This window comes from Peromyscus maniculatus, chromosome 19, assembly GCF_049852395.1.
Source record: "Peromyscus maniculatus bairdii isolate BWxNUB_F1_BW_parent chromosome 19, HU_Pman_BW_mat_3.1, whole genome shotgun sequence".
In the NCBI taxonomy this organism is placed as follows: domain Eukaryota; kingdom Metazoa; phylum Chordata; class Mammalia; order Rodentia; family Cricetidae; genus Peromyscus; species Peromyscus maniculatus.
The window spans coordinates 13,233,360-13,259,954 of record NC_134870.1 but is presented as its reverse complement, the minus strand read 5'-3'; the positions used below and the strand labels follow the sequence as shown (position 1 = coordinate 13,259,954).

The 26,595-nt window shown below is 40.1% G+C and overlaps 1 protein-coding gene across 7 annotated transcripts in view; it reads left to right on the top strand.

The window, feature by feature from the left end:
* The first annotated feature begins 16,642 nt into the window (after positions 1 to 16,642).
* The window catches only part of Nol4 (nucleolar protein 4), a 332,403-nt gene continuing 322,450 nt past the window's right edge, over positions 16,643 to 26,595 (top strand). For 5 of the 7 annotated variants that reach the window (XM_006970216.3, XM_006970215.4, XM_042263793.2 and 2 more), the window contains exon 1: positions 16,643 to 16,906. In XM_006970216.3, coding sequence (XP_006970278.1) covers positions 16,643 to 16,906 — 264 coding nt within the window. Of the gene's footprint in view, positions 16,907 to 17,685; positions 17,799 to 17,979; positions 18,089 to 26,595 lie in introns of those variants that run through there. The other 2 variants (XM_015987588.3, XM_015987533.3) reach the window with 2 other exon arrangements.

Below are 26,595 nucleotides of genomic sequence, written 5' to 3'. Positions count from 1 at the left end.
GCATGTAAGTATCCCTATACATGAATATATACATAAATACAAAACATTCTCAGCTCAGTGAAAATGGAAATACATACTACAAAATTTGTGAGATGTAGCAAAAACAGTGCCTGTGGGGAAGTTTATGGCACTAACTGCATAATTTTAAAAAGAAGATTTAAAAGCAGTAATCTTTCTCTTTAGGTGACTAAGAGAATTAAGCCCCAGGTAAGAAGAAGAAAAGATCTACCAAAGTCAGAGCAGACAATAGTTTATATTAGAAGTCTAACCTGGCAAGGTCCACAAATTCAAAAGAAATAAAACATCATCATTCCTAGAGGACATGATTTTGTATATGGAAAACAGTGAATACAGAACCACACCGGTAAGGATAAATTTGTATGACACAAAAGCCAATTGTTTTCCTATGTGCAAGCAGAAACAGGGTAAGTACCAAGAAAGGAGAACACATTGTAAGACAGGGAAGTCAATTGTTGACCCATTGACTAGAGGCAGCAGAATTTAAAATTTAAAAGTACTATTGACACCAGCAGCAAACTGAGACTACTTGTGGATATAAACACAGATATATAAACACACGTCTTTACCCAGAAAACAACAATCACAAAGGCAGGGTCATGGTGAAAGAATAGATACCCATCTGTTAACAAACAGAAATGAGAAACCAGAATTACAATTTAAAAAATCAGAGCACTTTTCTCTGAGAGTTAGGTACCTGGGTAAGTCGACCTCTCTCTGAAAACATCAATGGAAAATTACAGAGGTGATTTGTGAGTTTGAAACTGAAAGCCGTTCTTGTAGTGTGATGCTTGCAGTGCCCTTTGTGTTATCTCATTTATCTGTCTCAAGGACTAGAGGAAGTATAAAAATACTACTTTAAATTTGTTTCAGAAATGAGATTCCTGTGGTTGTAAGAACACACAGGTCCACCTTACACATTAGTGGGAATAGGAGTGTGTTACATACTCCATTTTTTTTCTTACAAAGCCCTAATGATTCTAGCACTCAAAAAGTTTTAGACAAATAAGATGTGGTGGTTTGAAAGAAAATGACCCCCAGAGGGACTGGCACTATTAGGAGGTATGGCCTTGCTGGAGGGAGTGTGTCACTGTGGGGTGGGCTTTGGGGTCTTACATATGCTCAAGCCACACCCAGTGAGACAGACCACTTCATATTGCCTTCGAGTCAAGATGCAGGACTCTCAGCTCCTTCTCCAGCACCATGTCTGCCTGCATGCCACCATGTTGCACCATGATGATAATGGACTAAACCTCTGAAAATATAAGCCAGCCCAATTAAATCTTTTTCTTTTATAAGAGTTGCCGTGGTCATGGTGTCTCTTCACGGCAATAGAAACCCTAACTAAGACATCAGCTGTTTCTCAAAATGTTCATGCCTAGCATTCTACTTAAGTCACACCAGATGAAGCCAGTTTTACTCTGTATCAGTAACAGGATTAATTGCAAACTTGACAGAATCTAGAATCACCTGGGAAAAGGGTCCCAAGGTGTGTGCCTGTGGTGGATTATTCTGATTATATTAATTGAGGAGTGAATTAATGCCCATTGTGGCACCTAGAAACTGTCTCACCAACTTGTTTACATCATTTAAATCAAAAGATCACAGTCTGAATCATAAAATCAAAGTCTTTATTTGGTTTAAATCAGGTAGATGAAAGATGCTTTCTTTGGGACAGGGCACCCTGGACTGTGTGCAAAGTGGAGAATACAAGATCAGCTCTAACATTCATTCATCTCTCTTTGCTTCTTGAGTGTGTGTTCAAAGTGAGCAGCTACTTCAAGATCCATCTGCCTTGACTTTCCTGCTGTGCTGGACTTGAACTGTGAAGGGAAACAAAGCCCTTCCTCACCTAAGTCGCCTTTGCCAGAGCATTTAGTCACAGTCACGAGAAAAGAAACTAAGACAGCATCTTTCATCTATTAACCTGACTTTTAGGATTAAGACTGTGATTGTGTGTTTAAAATTATGTAAACAAGTTGGTTGGAAAAAATGTGTTTTGAGGCCTTATTCCTTGGCAGTTTATGGATAAGATCCTGGTGATCAGGAAATGAACAAAACATGAATCCTTACCACTAGGGACTTTAGTCTGGTGGAGGAAATGCATTTGTAAGTAACTAATTTCATTAAATTATACAATGTTAGAAGCATATGGTTTATAATACCACAGAGGAAAGACTGTGCATAGGTCACATGGAAGACCTTTTGACTTGATGCTCTGTATATTTTCAAATACTTAAATGTATATTGTATCATATGATTTTCTAACATTGTGTTGAGAACAGTTGCATTTATGTTCAGGAGATACTGCCTGTAGGTTTTCTCTCTCCAGATTTGTGTTTCTGGGATTGGTATTAAGACAGTGATTGTCCCACACACTCAGTGGGAAGTGTTCTTTCTGTTTCTGTTTCTAGAAAATGCGAGGTTTTTCTCTTAGCTCCCATACATCACGAGAACTTACAATGAACCACCTGGTGTTTTGACTTTTGGAAATACATTGTTAGCTTGATTCCTGTCATATATATGGGGCTTTTCAGAATTAGCTGCTTTTCTCTGTTTTTTTTGAAACTATTCCTACTCTGTAGCACAGTCTAGCCAGTAACTAGTGCAGCTATGACTGGGCTCCATCCAACTCACAGCAAACCTCCTGCATCAGCCTTCTGAGTATTTTGGTAACAGGTATGATCCACTATGCCTACCTAAGCTTTGATACTTTTTGTCTTTCAAGAAACTGTTCCATCTTAACTCATCAAGTGTGTGAGCACAGAATTATATAATTTGTACTTAGCTTCTCTTCATGTCCTTGTCTTGGGCAACGATGTCTTCTGGTTCAGTTTTTAATTTGATACTTATTTTCTCTTTCCCCTTGCTTAGTTTTAGCTAGATAATTTTTTGTTTGGGTCTAGCCTAATTTTCAAAGAATCCACTTTTGATATTGCTAATTTTCCTCATCTATTTTCTTATCTAAGATTTCATTACAATTTTATTATAGGTCTTTTTATATTTATTTAGGTTTATTTTATACTTCTCCCTTTGTTTCTAAGGTAGAAGTTTACTTTCAGATTTTTTTAAAATCTGCCATTTATTGGTGTACACACACACACACACACACACACACACACACACACACATATATATATATAGCATTTCCCTTGTTTTGTCTTAAAAGTTTTGAGATGTATTTCAGTCAATTGAAAAAGTGAATTTATTTTCTCAAGACTACTTTGAACAAGTATTATTTTAAAATATTTTGCTTTGTCCTCAAATTTGTGGACTTTCCTAGCTATCTGTGTGTGTGTGTGTGTGTGTGTGTGTGTGTGTGTGTGTTAAGGTTTGTGCACCCACACTGAAACCTGAAATCAGCTTTGGGTGTCTTCCTCCAGTCATTATCCATCTTTAAAACACCGTGTATGATGCTCACCTGCATGCACATCTGTGTACCACTTGCCTGGAGGCCAGAAGAGGACATCAAATCCCTTCGAACTAGAGTTACAGATGGTGGTGAGCCACCATGTGGGTGCTGAGACTTGAACATGGGTCTTCTAGAAAAGCAGCCAGTGCTCTCTCCAGCTCTCAACTTCTTTTTATTATTTGTTTATTTCTTTGTTTGTTTTTGCCTGTTACTAAAACTGAAACTCAACAATTTGGATTTAGCCAGTGAGATTCAGAGATCTGCCTTTCTACAGGGCTAGGGTTAGGGACGTGCACATCTGGCTCTCACATGGGTGTGGGAGATCTGAATTCACGTCCTCACACTTGTGTGTGCACGCATGCATGTGCATGTGCATGTGTGTGTGTGTGTGTGCGTGCGTGCGTGCGTGCGTACGTGTGTGTGTGTGTGTGTGTGTGTGTGTGTGTGTGTGTGTGTGTGCCTGGCATTTTGCCAACTGAGCCATCTCTCCAGTTCCTGTATTACTGATTTATAATTTAATTTAATGTGGTTTGGCAATGTATCTAACTACTTTTTAAGTTTTGTTCTCCACTCTAGAATTTGGTGTGCCTTGAACAATGTTCCATGTGAAAATGAAATGAATGAGTATCTGACTATGGTTGGAGCAGGCACTCTATAAGTATCACTTGGGTTGAGTTGGTTTACACTGTTGCTCAGGGCATCTGATATCTTTGCTACTTTATCTCTCAGTTACTGACAGGGATACTGAACTTTCCACTCTCACAGTGGCTTAGCTTAGTTTATCAATTTGTGCATTTCTATTAAGTTTTACTGAGACTTTTTAATGCTCTCATTAGGTCCTGTGTATGAAGGATATATGCTTAAAGAACTGTTTTTTTTTTTCTCTAGCATTAAGGGTAAGCCACAGTAATCCTGAAAATACTTTGTTTTTTACGTATTTGTTAAAAAATAATGTAATTGTCCAACTTTATTCTGGTACTTTTGACATAGCTTTGATTTTCTTGAATCTTTATTTTAACCTATGTGAATCATTGTTTTAGATGAGTTTCATGTAGGCTACTCACAATTGGCTCTTAATCTTCTCTCCCCTGAGACTACCTTTGTCTTTGGTTTCATGTATTTGGACAATTCACACTTAAAGAGATTAATCAATGCCACTGGCTCAGTGTTTTCCATAGGTATATTTTTGTGCCATTGATATTATTATTATTATTATTATTATTATTATTATTATTATTATTTTCTTGGTCTCTCCCATCCTCTTTCTGTCTTCCCTTCTAATTCGAATTACTCATTTTGTGTGATTCCATTTTTAACTCCTCTTTAGCACATCATTGTACCTTTAAGATTTTGTTAATAATAACCCTGGGGTTTCTTGTTTATTTAAAGTAAAACTTTAAATTGAAGGTTGACAGATATGGGAAAAGCATGCTGGTAATAATAATAGAGTTTAATGGGTTTTCACAGAGTGAACCCCATGTGTCATTGCAACCTCAGTTAGGAAGCACAACTTCCCTTTACCAGTCATACGACAGCGACCACTGTCCTGACTGTACTCCAGTGTTGACATTGAAAAACATCCTTACAACTTAATCTTATTTGTTACTTGTTCCGGCATGTAAATGATAGTTGGTTGTTTTAGAGAGTTTGGATATCTCTGGTGATATGTTTACAGACAGTAGATCTTAATATGACAAAAAAAAATAGATAACTTAAAATGTGGATGCTTCCCTCTGCACAGAATATCAACTCCCCCCCCCACCCCCACCCCCCGCCCAAGGGGTAGGTGGTAAGGCCAATTTCGTGACTGTTTTAGCTTCAAGGTCTTAGGTCAATATGGGGTTTTCAGTCCCACCTCCAGCACTTAGATGTTGCTCTAGCCCCAAGTCTCTTAACTGAAAAATTAATATTGAGCCATGGATGCACAATGCTGCTCCAAGAAAACATAATTATTCAACTGAAAATCTTAGTACCCAACATGGGATACATCCCTAAGAGTTATCTGTCAGGGAGGCACCAGAGGCACCCATATTAATATATCTTACTGCCATTGCACTTAGTTGCTTGCCTTAACTAGATGAGAATGTAGGACACAGAAAAATCAACCTAGACTGAGCAGGAAACTCATTCCTTGCTGGATAGCTTATATAGTATCCTAAAGCACTAGGTAGGTTGCTAGAGAAGAAAATAAATACATCAGTAGTCTTATGCAGCACTGGACCCTGGGCACTACAATCTAGACTGGAGCAATAGTGCCATGAGAATTACAGGGAGAAGCAACTCCTTTCTGTTTGGATATGCATCCTGCCCCCGAGGAGGGCTTTCATGCCTGGTACTGCTACTTAATCAACACACAATGGCTGGGGAGATCATAGACCATAGCAGGGAACCTATTGCTTTTGTTTTGCTAAATGGTCATGTAGCCAAAGTGCATTCTAAATATTTAAGTTTAGGCTCTATAGATTTGGACTGCTCTGAACTTCGGTCAGAGATGCTCCATTTTGAAGTGGGTAGTAGTCAATGCCGAGACTCATAACTGGTCAAAGTGCCGAGAATAAATAATTCTGAGTACTGAGCTGACCCTAGGTTGTTTGTGTCAGCCCTCCCCCAACCAAGGCTCAGGGAACTTTGTGGAGAAAGGCACAGAAACATGTAAGAGTCAGCTGATAGGAAAGAGAACTGTGAAATGTTGACTTCTAGACACAGCGTGGCTGTTTCATGCTTTACCACATAGCAGTTGTAGTTACTTGCACAAGACCAGCCAGTCAATATTCCAGCAAAGATGGGGCAGGAGCCCTTAGGCAACACCCCTAGGTGTTGATGGAGGAGATATTGGCAATTAATTGCTGTGCAGGAGGGGAATCACTTTCCTTTATGGATATGGCAGCTTGTAAGTGCTCACACCCCAGTGGATGGTCACAAACCATGTACATATGGGAAGCACTAATTAGTCTTGGGGCTATTAATAACAAAAACTAAAAAAAAAAAAAAAATGGAAAGAGGACATGAGGCAGGAAGGGAGATGGGCTGGGGGCTTCAGGGGAATTGGTACTGGTGGATGGATATCAATGATATGCATTATAAAAATGTATGAAACTTTCTAAGAATAAAACATATTATTTAAAAAAGATGATATTGACACTGCTCACAGAATCACTTGGACCTTTTAGGTGTGTTGAATAGTTTCCAAGTGACTTTGTGGTTTTTATTTTTGGGGTGTGTGTGTGTGTGTGTGTGTGTGTGAGAGAGAGAGAGAGAGAGAGAGAGAGAGAGAGAGAGAGAGAGAGAGAGAGAGAGAGAGAGAGAGAGACAATGTATGAATGCATGTGTGTTTCTTGGCCCATATCTTCTGATCCCTGTTACACAATTAAAACTGAGCACTGAGCAGCTTCAATTTATTTGCCAGCAGAAGGGCCCTTACAGCCTTCAGGCAGCTATGGCACAACAAGGAGACTTCATATTGATTTTATTCTTAAAATATATAAATCAATATTTTTGCTAGTACCTTGACTGGCTTCAGCAAGAACATGCACCTACGTCATCACTACAGGTTTCTTAACTAACTGAATGATATTTATAAATGACAGTCTTTCTGTTTTTTTAAAAAACATGATGGCCACATGAACATTTTAAAACATTTTATAAGGATAAGGCATGAAATCATTTCAGTTTACTTGAGAGTAAATTAAACACTCTGATGAAATGACATTCTCAGAACTCTTTGGTTCAAGAAAATCTTTTTTTTAATGTATTTATTTTTATTTTATGTGTAAGAGTGTTTTCCTGAATGTATATATCCATACCACGTGTGTGTCTGGTACCTGAGGAGATCAGAGAAGGAAACTGGATGACCTAGAACTGGAATTACAGACAATTGTGATTTCCTTCCCCCACCACACCTCCTACACTTCTCCCCCCCCCCCCCCCCCCCCCGTGTGTGTGTGTGCGTGTGTGTGCGTGTGTGTGTATGCTAGGAACTGAATTCAGGTCCTCTGCAAGAGCAGTAAGTGCTCTTAACTGCCTAGTCATTGCCCCTACTCCATTCAAGGAATTCTTGATTTCTCAAAGATCACTGCTAATAGCTAATATACAAATCATGTGTATTTGTTTTCCCAAAGGAACACACTCACATGTGAATATTCTCTGAAACAAAACTTTCTTCATAACCCATGTTCCACTGTGGATGAGAATAGGTAGTTCTATCTTTTCATTCTGTTGGGGGTTCATTTCCATGGCCATACTGAACTAAAATTATTAATTGAAACTACTTTCATAACTCTGATGAGTTCATAGCTTTGTTGTTCTGACTGGGCTTGTTACTACATTATCCAGAATGACATCTTTTGTATATGTTGAGCAATGGTATGTAAGTTGGCCTTGGTGATCAGTTCAATAGAAAGTATTTCCTCAAGTGAGAAGAGACTGAGGCATTCCTGTGATGGTTCTGGGTTTTTTTTTTTTGTTTGTTTGTTTGTTTGTTTGTTTGTTTGTTTTGTTTGTTTTTTTTCAGGCTAGCAAAAGGAGGAAGTGAATTGTAAGACTAATTGCTAAATGGTCTTATTAATAAAAAACTGGAGCCAGATATTGGGGGAAAGCTGAAAGATCAGAGAAGCAGAAAGAAGCCAGCCACGTTCTTATCACTAGGAAATCCTCAGCCCAAGAGAGAGCTACTTTTTGTATACTCACACCTATATACCCTTCTGTGCCCTGCCATCTTACTTCCTCTCTCCACCCAGCTACATTACTTCCTCTTTCCACCCAGCTCTATCACTTCCTGTCTGTCTGTATAAATTTCCAGACCTCTAAGGTTAACTAGTGCAGGGATTAAAGGTGTGTGCCACCATGACTGGTTCTGTTCCCAACGTGGCTTTGAACTCACAGAGATCAGGATGAATCTCTGCCTCCCGAATGCTAGGATTAAAGGTGTGTGCTACCACTGCCTGACCTCTATGTTTAATATAGTGACTGGCTTTTTCCTTTGATCCCCAGATAAGCTTTATTGGGATGCACAAATAAAACATCACCACAGTGAACGACTTAAAAAGAAATTACCTAAGAAATATATTTGCACAAAAGATTTTTTAAAATTTATCTGTCATTTTCAAAATTTAATATAAATGAGACCTTAAAATTTTGGGGTCTAAATACTTATGTTTTGTTTGTTTGTTTGATCCGAGGTGCATAAACGAGTGATTCCCATAGTTCCCTTCATGCCTATGCCAGTATTGTTGCTGATCTTTTAGAGATTTCAGATGTCTGATCTCAGATTTCTCCCTTGTAAAAACTATTTCTAGAGTCTAGGGTTTTAGCCAAGAAATCTCTGTGCCATTCTTGTCATTTTTATTCTGCAAGTTTTAGGACAAATGTCCTAAGATGATTAATCATCATTATAAATAACACACTAGGGCCGGAGGATGGCCCTAAGTTATGACTTGGTTCATTCAGTGACAATCAGGTTAGGAATGAAAAACATGAACAAACACAATGGCAAAGATGAGCAAAGGTATGTTACTCCAAACCCCAAAGATTTTTTTTTTTTTGGCCATGACAAAATATTCTTAGAATAATCTAAAAATTCAACAATAATACATTCATTGAGTTGAAGATGAATATGAGGATTACTGTTAAAAGATATATATGAATAGCCATATGGCTAGTGGAAAATAAAGCAATATTTGGGGCCAGAAGAATGTATTTTTTCTCTGTTACAGGGACATGAGTACCAGACTGTTAACTTTGGACATTATAGTTATAGCAGCAAGATGAAATGTCATGGGGATAAATGTTGAATGAATCCATATTTGGTTGTAGGGACTGGCTGTACCAGGACCTTGCTTACAGAGATATGTGAAATATAGGAATTATAGACAAATTCAGCAGATCAACTAGATGACCAAATCTACGTGTTTTCTGGTTTTTGCACTTAAGTAATTAAATAGAAGTGAAATACTGACTAGTGCATAATATTTAATTATGGTCTCAATAAACATAAGTATGAAAAGCTTGGAGGCCAAACAGTAAATATAAAATCTTTTTTTCCTGTTTTTTGAGATGAGATAGAATACAGATATTGATAACATGGCCTATACTTAACAGTGTGTTTTTCTGAGTCTCATTAATGACAGTCTTGAGTGTAAGAATATTACCTGAGACTGCTCTGTAACCCAGACTAGCTTTAAACTCATGGCCATCCTCCTCCTGCTAGGATTACAGGGATGAGGCCCCATGTCTGGCTGATCATTTTTTTTCTCACTGAAGATCTCTAACATGTCAAAGAAGAGATCTTTTCACAATTTCTTGAGAAAGCAGTCAACAGAGAAGTTAAGTAATGGGATCAGATTTTAAACTATTTCATATAAACTATCCCATTGGCTTCTGCTTTAACTGGGTTTGTTGTGTCTGACTTTGAAAGCCAACGAGTTCCACAGAGATCAGCCATCTGAGTTGGATGGGCTTCCTTCCTCATGCCCTTGTCTTTGGAAAGACCATAAATAGACTCCTAAACACTTGAATGGGCAATGCTGCTCAGAAGTTCCCTGTTTCAAAGCAGTATGTTTACCCACCATAATTTCTAGTCTAGTGTGGGGACTCAGCTCCTCTTACTGACACAGCCCAGCAGAGTCTCTACCCAACCCCTTTAAGATTCTAATTTTAGCCTATCTGCGGTCCTAAGCTAATCTTGGAAAAGCCTAACAGAAAACCATCTAAATCTTTCCTTTTTAAGTTTTAAAGGATCTTAAGACCATGTAAATTTTGGAACTCATTAACAATCTAGATCTAGTGAAAGATCCATCCAAATTGCCTCACTGTTTTTCTCAGGCATTTCCCACTACCAGTATTGTACCCATAGAAGCCAACTTCTGCTACTCAGTGCTGTCTATTTCAGTCATGGTGGATTGGTATATCCAAAATCAATATCACACGATGGAGGCTTTCCCTTCTGTGGGGGGATGTGGGTAGAGGTGATGTCATTCATTCCTATGGCTTTAAATTTCCCCTATTTATATCCCCAGCCCAGACTTTTCACTGTAGTTCAAGCTTCTAAATTCAAATGCCTGCATGAAGAACTCTCCTGGTATTTCAAATTTAACTCCTCTGAAATTAAATTCTTTCTTCCTGCCTCTCCACCCCAACCTGCTTCTGCTCCTCCCTCAGCCTCCAACTCCCAATCTGTTCCTGCTTCAAACTCCTCTCTGTAAGCCAATGCCTTCAGTAGCCTCACTACCCAAGCCTGGAACCAGACAGCCTTCCACAATTCAACCTCTCTCTGTGTTTGTACATAAAACTCACCATTGTATTAGTTCACTGGCTTTCCTATATCAGAATACCACATTAGGGATCTTCTAAACAATGGATTTGTTTTTCTTACAGTTCTGGGGATTAAGTTGAAGATCACGATGCTGACAGATTTGGTATCTAACTTTGTGTTCAATCTTCACATGAAGGATGTCTCGGGACACCAAGTTCTGTCTCTGTGGTCCTTATTTTTGTCAACTTGACACACGCTAGAGTCACTTGGGAAGAATGGAGCTTAATTAAACAATTCCCCCCTTCACATTGGCCTGTGGGTATGTCTATGGAAGGTTTTTTTGACTAATGATTGATGTGGGAGAGTCCAGACCACTGTAGAGCATTCCACTCCTGGCCATTGGCCCTGGATTGTATAAGAAAGAAATTTTGGCAAACCACTAAGTAGGTTTCCTCCATGGTTTCTTCTTGGAACTCCTGCCTTGAATTTTTGCCTACATTTTCTTCAGTGATGGACCATGTTTGGGACATGTAAACCTAATAAAATCTTTATTTCCCACGCTGCTTTTGGTCAATATTTTTTATCACAGCAAAGAAAAAGCAAACTAGGAGAGTTCCCATGACTGAATTTTTCTCAAAGCCAGTATCTTCCGATGTTATTACCTTGAAAATTAAAATTTTTTACATGTGAATTGGAGGGAGGGCCCAAATATTCATTATGTTGCTATTATAAGACCTTTTCTACATGTAAAATATATTCAACCCATTTCTTACTTCCTCCTACCTCCTTGTTAACATGAGAATCCATCACCATGATATTTCATGTAAGCTGATTCAACATCTAGAAGTTTCCTCTTTGGCTCTGTTTTTATTCACATACCCTTTTAACCCTCCTTTGGGGAGCCAGTGAGACTCACAAAACTCCACATCGTGTAACTGTCATGCTTTAAACATCTTTTTGGTTTCCCTTTGGACCAATAAAAAAAAATAACGCCTCCCAATCATAACAAGCACTGTCCTGCAAGAGCTGGCTGCTGAAGATGACTTCAGTATCACATTCTGCTTCTCTCTTTCCTGCTCAATGAATTCCTGAGCCAAGGGCCTTCTGGAATATGTTAATCACTCTTTTATTTTGAGATCTATGTGCTTTGTGGTCCCTCTTCCAGTTTCTTCTTGTAGTTGGTTGCTGTGCATCATTGTATCTCTCCATGAGGTGCTATCCACTTAGAAAGATACTCAATATACTGCCAAGTCCTCCTGCTCACCATTGCCATCTCCTGTACCACCATTGTTTCTCTCCCTGGTGCTAGCCTCAAGGCCCAATTACTTCCTACTTTACTACCTGTTTTCCTTAGAGGTATTTAAGTTCTGTGAGATGAAGACCATGCATGCATATCCATCTTTTTTTTTTTTAACCCTGAAGCAACTGAACTGCTTGTTGATGATTACTTGTTGAGTGCAAGTTTAATTCAAATGCATTCAACAAAGCATTTTTATTTTGAGCCCTGATCCTATATCGCTGTCCTTGCCATAATTTGTTGATGAGCCAAGTGATTTATGAATATTTCTGGTTGATATATTAAATGCAAGATTTTCTATGATATATAAATTGACCACAGGGTTGAAAGAAATTTAACTTCTGTGATTTTTGCATATTATGGCTAAAATTGTGGACATTATAAATTTAAAAATATTTTCCATGCAGCCATCTCTATCTTCTTCATTATCTACTTTCTCTCTCAGCCTACTAGGACCAAGGTTAGGCTCAGCTTGAGGGCTGGTGTTGTATATCAAGTATAGAATCACTGTTGGGTGAGGTAAGATGTATAAAGAAACAATTCTGAAGGGCATCACCTATTAAATTCGAGGCAGCTGGCTCATGTGAATCATATAGATGAAGAAGAGGCTCAATATAACTCTCAGAGCTGAGCTTGGAAGACCTAATCCTGGAGAACTTAAATGGAGGAAGATGCGTTTGCAGTGAATGACTGAGGAAGGGTTTAAATTGTTGTTAGATATTACATCTGAGGTGGGTATGATTGCCCAAAGATTTTTGCCTCAGTTTCCCTGTCAATAATGTAAACAAATCCAGAGCACATCACATCCCTGGTTCCACGGCCAACAGTAGGATTAGGAACTTTTGGAAGACTGGTGTTTAATTCCTTTGTTCCAGTTTGAATAGTCTTTCCATGGTTATTTACTTCTTTCCCTGAAGAAGTACAGACGAGTGTAGCCTATTTTCATACTTGGGGGCTTTTTTCTTCTGCATCTAGTCTACTTAATGCAAATGAAGGTAAATGACATATCTGTGCACTGTCAGTTACTTACACTGAGGTGCTCCAATGTCCACACTCTATGAACATTGTATGTCCACACACTTACAAATACAATGCACATACGTATGTGGTACATCCCTGACATCTACTAAATGAGGATAAAATTCATCCTAACACTACTCAGCAAAAGTCTTTAGAAATAGATTGGGATAGGACATGAATGCTTCTTTACCTTTCCACTTCACCCTCCCCCTCTCCTTAGAGCCTTCCTCTGTGTGCAGCTCTGATTATCTGGAACTCACTAAATACTCCAGGCTGGGCTCACACGATACCAATCTTCATTCCTCTGCCTCCTGAGCTCCTCAGCACCTAGTACCATTCCTATTTCAGTATCCATTTTTTAATCACTTGTTATGTGTTTTGTTTTTTGAGACAGGGTTTCTCTGTGTAGCTTTGCGCCTTTCCTGGAACTTGCTTTGTAGACCAGGCTGGCCTCGAACTCACAGAGATCCACCATCAGGTCAGAGTTATTTTAGGAAACAAGAGAATATGAGTTTTCAAGGGCCATACAATCAAATTTCTCCCTGAACATGGGAAACATAGTCATGTAAGTGTGTAGACACAGCACCAGGTACAGTGGATCTTTTATAACCCAACAGAATAGTCTCAAATTCTAAGTTGCTGTCACACTCTGCTGGGTCAAAACACACAAATTTCATTGGTACAACACAAAGTAAAATAACTAGGAAAAAGGATAAATATCAGTGTACAGTATAAATTATATCTTTTATTCATAATTTTTGAAACAGGGGTGTATACATGGACTGTATGCCAAAGTAATGTATATAGTCTTAGTATTAAAAAAAAACTTTAGAGTCATTATTAAGGGGATTTGGGTTGGGAAACAGTGTTTTAATTTGAATGTTCCAGTAAGGGTGCTTCCTGGTTCTAAAAGTATATACAGACCTCTCAAATATCAGAAAGACCTATCAGAATAAACACCTATCAAAAAGAACGCATAATTATGGACCAACTTTTTCTATGACAAAGTCAGCTCCATAGAACGAGCTTACTGTGGAGCAGAGGAGTACCCCAGAACCAAATACCGGTCCGGAAACTTCTAGGAAACAAATGGACTACATACAACAAACTTACATCTCTCTACTTGGAATCGTGCCCTATCTAGGATGCCAGAAGCAAAACTTTCAGAACTGTTCTTGAGAAACCCGACACACCAAGAAGGATAATTCATAATATCCCTCCATTTGTTCATTCCGTATATTTGGTGTATTTAAGATATTCGGGTATTTTAAAACAGCGCGAGATATCTAAAGACAAACAGTAAAATCAATGAATTGGAAGTGACACCCCCTCACTCGAGATTGGTAGATTTGTGACTACTGTTTGACTGCAGGGTCTCTGAGTTCTACTGAACCCCTATTTACCGGGCAAAAATTCAAGGACTCAGGACAACCCGTTTATTGTACCATCCTTTGATGCAAAGGGGAGAACTAAAGAGAATAAAAAGCAGTAAGGGTGGCCTCCAGAGAAGCAGAGCCGTTGTAGCAATCTTGCAAATTAATGAGAATTCACCCAGGACTGGAGAGCGACGGAGAGGGAGAGAAAGGAGGAGACAGAGGGGCGGGGGCAAACCTCTTCCTCTGCAGCTGGCCCAGTCCCTCATTTGTTGCTCCAATAAGCAGTAATTAGGTCCTGAGCTAATGGTGTCAGCTGATCTGCTGTTTTTAGGCTAGACCCAGAGGAAATCTCCATGGAAACCCTGCTGGACTCGTCCCCCCACCTGGATGCCTCCAGCTCCTTTCCGCCACCTGGCTGCCGCCGGGCCCGCTGCTACCTCCTCCTGCCTCTAACCTGCAGCCTGCAGCATGCGCACTGCCCCCGGGATCCCTAAATGGGACAATTCTGCCCGTGACGTCAGCGCCCAGCCGTCTCCACAGAAACTTTTGTCCCATTGGCCAATCAGAGAGCTTGGAAGGGGCCTAGGGGTGGGGGGTGGGAGGAGAGGGGAGTGGGAGGGGTGGGGGTGAGGGGAGAGGCGAGAGGTTTAGTGTGTGGAGCTGCTCGCGCAGCGCCCCGGCTGTCAGTCCCGGCTGGGGCCGCCTCGAGACCTTCCAGGAGACGCGCACCCCCGCACCCCCGCGCCCCGCACACCCTCGCTCGACCACACACACGCACACGCTCAGCCTGGCCGCGCGGGAGCCACTGAGCAGCCGGAGAGCACCGGGACCGGCTGCGGGCGGAGGACTGAGCCGCGTTCCCACTGGGGCTTTCGCCGGGGCGACCGCAGCGAGCCGCCGGGGTGGGCTCGGACACCTCAAGGAGCGCGGCGGGGGTCGGGCCACCGGGCTGGCTGAGCCGAGCCCTGCGACCCGCGGGGGCCTCGGCGGGGAGTGCAATAAAGAGCAGCGGCCGCAGCGAGCAGGACTGGAACTCCCCTGGTTCCAGCGCCGCCGTGACACACGGGTGGAAATCCTGATGGAGGGATCGCTGACTTCCTTTGCTTGGGAAAATCGTCAGGAGCAACTCCGATTTGGCTCCTGGGAGCAGCGGAGGGGGGTCCATGACGTGGCAGTGGGAAAATAGACAACCGAAACCTCCCGCGTGAACTGCAAACTATAACCCAGGGAGGGGGAAGGACTGCTCGCTTCATTTTAATTTCACGCAAGAGGTTCTGGGCGGTAAACTTATTTCCATGTCTGTACCCACTTCAGCAGAACCCAGAGGGTCCTGTCTTGGGGACACCACCATCATCCCGAAGAGCCCCAGCCAGCGGCCTGCTTTCCTGCTCCCCCATTCCCGGGACCGGACCTCTGTTTGGGGTACTCCATCTATCCTATAGAACTGTGGTCAGGTGTCTGTGAATACTGGGCCAATTTCTGAAACCTAACTCTGACAACCTACCTGCGATCTGGAATTTAGCCCAATACATCTGAAGAAATGGCATGTTGAGTCGGTTTTTTTGGGATACCTTGGTTTTCTTTTAAATTCCTGTAAAACGGGAATCTGATAGGCTGACCAACATGACAGGTAAGAACTTTCTGTCTCTCTAGTCCTGTCACAGAGAAGGCCAAGGCTGAGCTGGACCCAGCAAGAAGAATCCAGGCACCCGTGTGCCCTTCGAGCTCGCCTACTGAGGGCTGCTTTCGCTAGAGGCGCAGAGCTGGCTCCTGGACCATCCACTGGGGAAGCTTCTGGGGCGCGCGCCAGGAGACTGCCTTGTGCTCCACCTGCCCTGCCCTGGACACAGCCCTGGGGCGAGGCATCGAGAGACCACCTCAAGTTAATATTGGGATTTTTAATAAACCGAGAAATGGGATTTTAATTATTCAGAAACCCAGCTCCTCTGGGCCAGCTGCTGTTGGGATGGTGCTGGTCACACAGCATTAAACGGACCAACCGTTAAGAGCACGAGAAAAGCGTCCGAGACAGCCTTTGCAATTACCAACGAACCAGACTTGGTAGCACAGGGCATTGATTGCTGGTGCCCATCCGGACCCTCCTCCTCTCTCCCTGGTCCTCCCCCCACCCCAACGGAGGCAGGCTCCCGAGGCTCGGCCAGGACCTCGCGTCCTTGCATCGTGGCCCGGGCTGCATATTTCATGAGCCCTGGGTGAACAGGTGCGAAGTGCGCTGGGAGCATCCGGCCCACGGCAGCGCGGGGGGGAACATGGAGAGCGAGCGCGACATGTACCGCCAGTTCCAGGACTGGTGCCTTAGGACTTACGGGGACTCAGGCAAGACCAAGACGGTGACCCGTAAGAAATACGAGCGGATCGTCCAGCTCCTCAACGGCTCCGAGTCAAGCTCTACCGACAATGCCAAATTTAAATTCTGGGTCAAATCGAAGGGTTTCCAGCTGGGCCAGCCGGATGAGGTCCGCGGGGGAGGCGGCGGCGCCAAGCAAGTGCTCTTCGTGCGGGTCAAGACCACGGTGAGCCGCCTTCTCTGTTATTTGTCTGCCGGAGCAGCCCGGAAGGGAGGGCGGAGAGAGGGGAAGGCAGGGAGATGCTGGAGCCACTGTTGGCTCCTTGCCGCCCACCCCCCCTCAGCCCCCTCCTCAAGTCTTCCCAGACGCAGTGGCCGGGAGTGATTTCCCTTCTAGAAAGTCTTTGTGGTCCCTTATTTTAAAGCGAACCTGCAGAGCAGGCGGCCCTGTCTGCCTCGGGGCTGCGCTGCAGGACGGTGGCTGGAGCTTGCCTTCACCGCGTCTGGCGGCGCCTGGTGTTCCCCTGGCCAGGCCATTGTCCCACGTCCTTCACTGGGCGCCTGGCGCGTGTCCTACCTCCGCCGGGGCGCATAAAGGCCAGGCTGGAAGCCCAGCCGCACGCTCCGATAGCACGGTGCTGATGGATAGATAGGCTACTGTGTCTCTTCATTGGCACAAAGCCTAAATGTGGCGGTCGAGGTGGTTTTGGGGCTTTCCCCAAGACACTATCGAGTTTTGTTGTGAGACAGCCAGCGGGGAGACACAGGACAGTCCGCGCGACTTGGTCGCCCCCTGAGGTCCTAGCCACGATTGTTTGGTTGGCAGATAAGGTCCTGGACATTCCTCCTCCCCGCCCCCATCCCCTTCTTCACTTGCACCACTGAAGCTTCCTCAGCTAGGCGATGCACAACAAAGAGAGACGGGTTTGGGCGCGATCAAACGCTGTATCTGTTCCTCTTTCTGGGTTGATTCTAGTCTCCTACCCACAAAGCTGTAGTGAACGAGGAACCGGCTGTGAGACCGGTGTATCTCATTCTAAAACGCAGATGCCTGTGGGGCTGGGAGGCTTCAGCAGCATCCGCTTCCTTTGCAAGACGATGGGAACAGGGGGCTACAAGTAAGATCTCAGGTCAGATGTATAACACCTAGCTGCCTCATGATGGGTACTCACCTAGACTGGGGGTGGAGGAGCTAGCTGGCACCCTTTGTATTTTTGTCTCGCTTTGGGATTCGTTGAGCTTTGCTCCTTCCCCCCCACCCCCTCCCCACCCCCCTTTTAACTGGCGACTATTTCCCAGTGCACAGCTCCCTGAGGATGTTAGAAAGAAGGCTTCCGAAGGAGAAGGTTTTGCTTTCTCTAAGGTGCATGAAAGGCTCTGCCACGCTCCGTCTGGAGGACTCTCTCAGGTTTGGAAAGGAGCTTTGGGTTTCCCAAGATTAATTGGGAATGGTTGCTTGAAGGACGGAGGTTTCTTTTGGAATTTGTATGGAAAATCTGAAAACAAAGGTGAACTAGAAACACAAAAGTTTTTCCTCTTCTTCTTCTTGAGGTTTAGTTGTTGAAGGCTTTGCAAGAGGTAGATGTAAATGTTGCCTTTGCTTTCTTCTGTAGCACAGAGCGCTGCTTAAGACAATGGTGAGGTATTAGCTTGTCTTGCTGGATGAAAATGACTAGCTGGGCATCATTTAGAGTAAGGTTTCTTTACATCTGCATGAGCCAGAAGTGTGTTACAGAGAGGAATTGCTGTGTTTCACGTGGATGGGGACTAGTATTAAGAATGGACAGGAAAAATAATTTATTGTTAAGCAACGTGAATTATAATTCTAGCTGAGTGAGTAAAATGTTATGTCTTTTAAAAGTACGACTTAAATGGCAATCTATAAATATTACATATTATATTATATATTATTGCTAGCCAGAAAGTTTTCCAGTTTTTCATTCTTTTTGTGTTAAATTTAGATTCTCTGTTTGGGTCCAGTGAGTTCATGCTTGCATAGATTTGATTGCAGCCTTTATATGTGTTAGAATATGTGTCCCTTTAAACACTAATTAAACTTCCAAATAACATAAATTTTATAAAGGTTGTACAGGCACCAAGATAATCGTGGGTGTGAGTTATTCAAACCAGCATTCACATGCTGTGACACCCATATTTTCATGTCAAAAAAATAAACGTGGAGTTGTTAGAGAATTACTGCTAAGACGTCTAATAGAGAGTGACAGGTGCAGGGGGATAATAATGTAGCACGTGTTTCTCTTTTCAGTAAAGATTCCATATATTAATGGGAGACAATGTGATCTGCCAGGTGATATTGTTAAATGATTTCCGTGTAGTATTTAAAGCACTCTGTGTTCCATTCAAGCCTAGTTTGAAATGCTGAATAGGATTTTAATTCATGAGCTCTTCTACTGTTCTTTATGAAAAATTTTCTGCTGCTCCTGACACAGAATTATAGGCTCCACCTTCTCTGAGAGGCAGCCAATCACAGTTTCAATCAGTTAAAAATAAATAAAATATCCCTTTTATCCTTTTTCCCAATGTCTGAATGTATTCCCCCGCTCCCCCCCAAAATCAGAACATTCATTTGTCTTCATATTGGCATGGATACAATAGCCAAAAAGACAGAAATAGGTTTTCTTCTCATTCAAAGCATGTATATTGCATACATTGGTTGAAATGAGGAACTGCCTGTGAATGGTATTTTCAAGTAGATGGAGAGTCATTCTGAGCTGTTTAGGGTCTGATGGACATTGGCTAGTTTTCTTTTAGTGAGATATGCTTTGCTCCTGATGTTGCATTAATCCACTGCTGCTGATAATTAGACATCATTACTGCAGCAAAAAGAAAAAGAGAAAGAAGAGAGAACAGGCCTGGCTAGCTAATTAACTACTTTCATTTAATGAAAGGGAGACAGATAGCAACTGGGAGGCTACAAGAGCAGACTAGACACACTACAGAGTCTTAATTGCAACAAGACAGTCTGTCAATCTCATAGTTAGAGGAGCTGGGGTCTACTTCTTACTTTCTCCAAAGAATAGACACAGCTTTGCAGGGACTTTCTTCTGACCCTCAAATTTAAAACTGATTGAAAATAAAAATTGTCAACAACTAGAAGGAATAAGTATGCCCTGCAATATTTGTCCTGGCTAGGTCTGAAGCTGAGAGGACTTTTCTGTCACTGATGTTTAGATAACTCAGTGGCTGAAATGACACTGTTTGGTCACCAAGCAACACCATCCTGCAACTCAGCCATTTTAGTTCTGGACGGGGACCTGGATGTGTGCTCATATGCAGTTCGCTTAACATCCCATCTGCTTATTTTTTGTTTGATTTCATGCAAACGCTCTTAGTGCATTTTTAAAATTAAAAGTGTAAGAAATTCTGAGGAATGAAAGAATAGATACCATAAAACTCTGTAAAAAAAAAAGACTCAGCAAATATCTGACAGTGATTGTAACAAACTCAGAGACATTATCAAATAAGCAGGAGTATGGCTGTTCTCTTTACTGCTTTAATAGTTCATTAGAAGCTTTTGATCCTTATTGACATGTTGTTTTGTGACAACAATTAATTGAAACACAGACATAGTCTGAATTGCCACAATATATTCTTACACTTGATAGTATGGATGGTAAGTTAAAAATAATGAGAAAATTTAATCTTTCTGTATTATGAATAATGCACTGTCTTGTACATTTAAAAACCTCATTACATTGTATAAAACATTAATGAGAAATTTAGTAATCCCATGTTTGCAATCCTTCTTTTAGCTTTAAATAGTGAATACTGAAACTGCATAATCAAATCATAGATTTCCTTGACCTATATTTGTAGGGAAAGACACCATGGTGCAAGCTTTGCCTCCCTCTACTCTCATCTATATTTACTTTACTGTGGAGCATAAAATGCAATTTCTTTCACAAAGGAATATGCAGTGTCTTTAGTGATGTGATTTAAAAATGATGATTTATTCAGTCCTGCAATCTGTAGCCTCAGAGTTCATATTGTTCTTGCTGTGCATACTACTAATTAATAACTGTAAAGTGATTACAATGAATATTCATGGACAAGATCATAAACAGTTAGCTTTTTGTTAGTTCTCTGACTATGGTGGGGCTCATAAATCCTTTATTCTAATCAGAGTGAGAGAAGTAATAACTTAGGAAGAATCTGCTGCTACTTCCTCCTCTTTAACATCCTGCTTTTGGAAACATCTCATGTATTCGACCTTCATCTGGAATTTGCTACAGATCTCAGAGAGGAGAAACTGTGCTCACAAACCATTATACTATGTGCCTATCTAAGAGACATAAGACATCATAGTGTCATGTTTTTGCTAATCTATTCTTAGATAGAACCAGTTGCCACTGACAACCAATGCATAGCACATAGTATCTACAACATCAGTTTTGGGAGTTAAATGGGGCCCAGAAATAATGCCAGCAATGCTGCTTATGGAGTGTCTTTAGTCATTTCCTGTGGCATTATCATAAGGAACAAACCATCTATGATCTTTCTTGTTCAATTTCTGTGTAAGCTCTCAGACACTGGGGACCTCCAGCATAGGCCACTTCCATGAGTGCCAAATGGCAGGACACTTAGATATAAGCACCCCTGAATATAAGGACACTAAGTGTGTGAAGACTATCCTAGATGAGGATCCTAAGAAAGTAACTCTTGACTTTTCCATCCATTCTTCATTGTCCTACTAGTTAATACAATGCGGGGGTGTCAACACTAGTATTTACCTAGTTCTTTCTGTGCCAGCCGAATACTTTGCTTCAGGATTTTATTTTGTAGACTCACTGCACAAAACAGGAAAAGGTGAAGAAGCAGATACTAGGATATAGAGCAAAACTTTTAAGCCCTTCAATTTCGTGTTGGGATCATATAGCTATTTTTCTCACAGCTGTTGTATTTGCTAAGACTTCTACTTTGATTATCTAATTAAGAATGATCAAGATGAATCCAGTATGGTTTAGGTTATATCTTTTTTCCAAAATCTGTGTATGCCAATATATGGATAATGGAAACTAGTTGGCAGGAAGCAGGACATTTATAGGGTATACGTCTTTGAATATCACTCGCTCCTTTGCTCTGCTGGTAGCAAACCTGACATCCAGGTAAAAATCTCTTTATAAAATATCAATAATGATACTTGCCTGGTTTGCAAAGCAGTGACTAATAATACAGAAGATGGTTTATATAATACTAATATTGATTATATCTGATATGTTATATATGATATGCTAGAAGCATGTGTCCTAAGTAGCATATTCCTGGTACATAGCAAATGCTGAAAAGGTAAACAGCAGGAAATTGTTATAAACATCAACAAAGAAGAGAACTTCAAGTTGTGATTATAAATTAGGCATATGTTATGAATTCAAAACCATACCAAAACAGAGAATTAAAACACAGTGTGCATGTGTGTATGTATGCATGTGTATTGTTCAGATATTTATTATCATTTTTTGTAAAAAAAAAAAAACAAATGCCTTAAATTATAAATCCTATGCATTCTTATGATTTAAGAAATGCCAATGAATAGATGGAAGGAAAAAGCTTACCAAATGTCTCATCTAGACAGCCACTACCATCAGTCAATTACTTTGCTGTCTCTCAAAATGTATATAGCAAAAGCAGTTTAGATATATTGATTAATAGTTGCATAAGGACAGACAGAAATAATATCCCAAAACTGGATTTGCAATGTTAGGCTCACTCAAGTAAAATATATATAATTTTAACAAAATGTAACAAAATGTGTAAAATTGAAACAATTGCTAATAGGCAAATTAATTAAGAGGAAAAATTAAGGAAAACCTAGTGGTTGAATGACATTGTTCTTTTAGGTGGAAATTTCAATTGAATATGTTATTATTAACTTCCTCCCACTGTAGAGGGCAGGAGTATTTTCCTTTCTTCTGAGCTTCTTGTCACTTAGCTCCTGTTTTTATTGCATTTATTAGGTTAGAGTTATTATGTATTACATATAAATATTTGTTATATGGTGTAGTTGTGTTTGTGCTGTAAAGGTTTTCATATTTATATTATAGAATTTGGCTCTCACAACGTTTTCCTTTGTTCATGTCTAAAACTATCTCAGGCATTTTTACCTAGTTTTCTTTACCACTATTTTCCAGATTTGGCTGACTCTTAAATCTGATTACCACTCTTTCCCTAATGAATAGTTTGTGTGATGTGTTCTTTGGGGTGTGTGTTATTGGAAATATTTTTTTTCTTGGCCTCTATACCTAGATAACAACTTAATGATAGATTCTTCTAGTTTTCCCTCAGAACTTTGCAGAACTCTCTTGTATCTTGTTATGAGGAAAATCTTTTTTTTTCCTGTTTCATAAGTTGTTTATTTCTGTGTCCTTGGAATTAAATTATCTCTCTAAGATGCATTTGAACGCCATTTCTCTGTATTTTTTATAGGTGATCACACTTATGAGTTGTCTGAGTTTTCTGGAAATTTCTATGTTATACTTTCTACTGGGTACTTTCACAAAAATATTTCTAAGTTTCTCAATACAGAAAATGACATTTTTTTTTCTTCATAGCCCACCCCAGCCTAGGTTCTACAAACCAAAATCTCTCTTCGAATTCTCATTTTCACCATGTATGGCAACACAGTTCACTTCTTCATATATGCTAAAAGTCTACGTGGTGTGGTGGATTGGCTTCCTTTCTTCTTATAATCAGTTCTTGACAAATTGTTCCCTTCCTGCCACTGACTCCACAGGTCTTGTGGCTCTCAGATTCTCATCACCAGCCATATGCACCACTCAAACTCTACCGTAACCTGACCTAATGTGGGATTTGGTTTGTGTTCATTATGAAAGAAATAAACATTGTTTACTAGCTGTTGTGTGGCCAGGCATTCCTGTTTATGTGAAGATGAGAGGATTTTTTTCTCCCTTCTCTATACTTACATGTCTGTCCATCTGCCTATGTAGTCTTAATCACTTTAGCTGTATAGTTAATTACTACTAAGTATATTCACATTTGTGTGTGTGTGTGTGTGTGTGTATGTGTGTGTGTGTGTGTGTCCCTTAGAACATCTTGTATACTGTATACCCTTTACCCTTTGATTTTTCCTCTAACGCCTGGATTTGTCTTTTTGTAACTGACTCATTGTGCTTATGACAATGTATTCAGGATTCATTCATGCTGTCATATGAGACAGAATTTTCTTCCTTTGTGTTTGAATAATATTCCATTCCATTGAAGATGCACAACCATGTTTTGTTTATGCATTATGCTGATGATTATGTGGGTTGCTTCCATTTCTTGGTTATTGTGAATACCACTGATATGAAATTGTAATACATAAATATTAAAGTAACAATTGTTTTTAATATATACCAAGATATATGACTGTTGAGTTATCTGGCAGGTATGTTACTATTTTGTAATAATAATAATAATAATAATAATAATAATAATAATAATAATAACAACAACAACAACAATAATAATACTTTCAGGTAACTAGCAACTATTTTCAATGGCAGTCATAGCCTTTTTTCAGTCCTACCTATAGTCACAAAAATGAGCACTCTTTAAGGCCATATTAAAAACTGGTCAACTATTGACTTTATTTTCCCTCAACAGTTCTTAGTGTTGGGGCTGGAGAGATGGCTCAGCAGTAAGGTGCATGTATGGCTCTTGCGGAGGACCTAGATTCAGTTCCTAGTCCTAACCATGGGCAGCTCAAAGCACCTATAGCACCAGCTCCATGGAATACCATGGCCTCTTCTCTCCTTTAGCCTCTGGAGGCACTGAACTTCTGTGCACCCCTCCCTCAATTTATATATTTGCATATAATTAAAAATAAAAATATCTTCAAAAAATTTTCAGAGATCATATATCTTATTTAAGCAACTGAAAATATTGAATGCTAATGTGATTGATATATTGATACTTTATGCTTATGAAGTTCTTTAGGTAAATTATTGAATTCAATTAAAGTGAAATATTTATAATCTTCACAATAATCCCATGGTGCTATCAGTTTCTTATTAAATTAAGGTGGATTTATCAGAATCATTCAGCTGTGGGTATGAAAATATTTAAATGGGATCGACAATCCTTGAAATAACACATGTATTTCTAAATATTTAAGTAAGGTATCCCAATGGCTAAAAATCTTGAATATTCCCCCAAAATTAGTGATTGCAGATTAATACCCTATACTAATATTTAACACATTGTAAAATTTATTAAAACACAAATATACAGAGATGAGCTTTCGGTCTATCTATCTATCTATCCATCCATTCATCCATCCATCCAAGTTTCAGTATTTTGTTCCTTACATTGATAGCTTATATTTCACACTGCCTTGGACACACATGTGACAATTTCTTCATGTATCTGTCATTCTGATCCTTAGTCCATAATTACTTCACCATAGTACATTGTGATTCACACTCTTCACTTCAACTAACATATTGCCTCCTGCTGTACAAGGCCTGCCTCTGTACTTAAAAATCACAACACTAATCACAACCCTCCAGATTCTTGGCATTACAGAAAACATTTGTGCATACTTGACGTCTACATCATTGGAGAAATAACTTCAAGGTGTTTTTTAAGGAATGCTACATAATCTCAAGTAACTAAAACATAGGCTGCAATAGAGATGATGTTGAAAATGTTAGCTAGGGTGATATTATGAGGGGCTTCTAGTGCTTACATTAGTTTAGATTTTATTCCACAAGGAATGATGGCTGTCCAAAATGTTACAGCAGGGATGCCATGACTTAAGTAGATTTGTGGCCATAAACTGAATGTTCTGAATGGTTTATTAATATTAATAAATATAAATTAAATGAGTAAAACATTAAACTCACACAGTTCAACATATTATTTGAAATAACATTACAGGTAATAAAATAATTATTAGGCTTCAAATCAATACAATTCAGCAGCTTGTTTCTGAGTAGTTGAGCCAGGCTACACATATTAGATTTTTTAATTCTAATAAAATATATTATTTGATAGGAATCTATCAAACTTAGGAAAAACAGACTGTGTCAGGCCACTTCGTGATAAATAGCACTTTTGACTTGAAATTTATCTGTTGCCTGCAGGTTATGTAAATAGCTCCATGTATCTCTTAAGACATGGAATTTGTACTTTTAGGCAATAATTCAAGTATGTTCCTAAGCTGTTTCTTGCCTATATGTTGATTTTATTCCCATTTTATCACTCTGTCCATGCCATGGGAAGTCCTATGATTCTCCTTTTTTTGTGAATTGTGGCAAGAAAATTTTAAGACAATTCCCCAATATGCCCACTTTTATGTAATCTCATCTCCTTGAGTGTGGGCAAGGCAGAACCTACACATATGCATAGGCAAGGTCAACCTTAAGACAGGAATGCTTAAGGCATCTCTGACCTAATAATTTGTCTTTTTATACCCGAGGCTGCTAGGAAAAATCATATAGACTCTTGTGCCTTCTCTTAGGCTCTTTTCCTTCTGTTGGTTTGTCTTGTCCAACTTTGATATGGTGGATTTTTTGTCTTATATTTTATTTTGTTATATTCTTTAGAATGAATGCATGCATAAATAAGTGAGAACCCAGACACTAGAGTTAAGGTTAACACCTGAACTGTCATTTATTCCTGCCGGGAGGAAGAAAATCAGTTTTCTCCGTGGAGCTGCTCCAGGACTGGCCTTATGTTTAAGAGTAACTGACCAACATATAATGAACTCCACAGTTTTTTTGTGTGCATATATTTGGTTATGGTTTGATGTTTTAGTCTTCATTTCACTCAAGCATAGTTTTATTTTGCTTTCTTGTTTGGGGATGATGTTGTTGTATTGTTTTTTATTTATTTATTTATTTTTTTGGTTTTTTAAAAAGATTTATTTATTTATTATGTATACAGCATGTATGA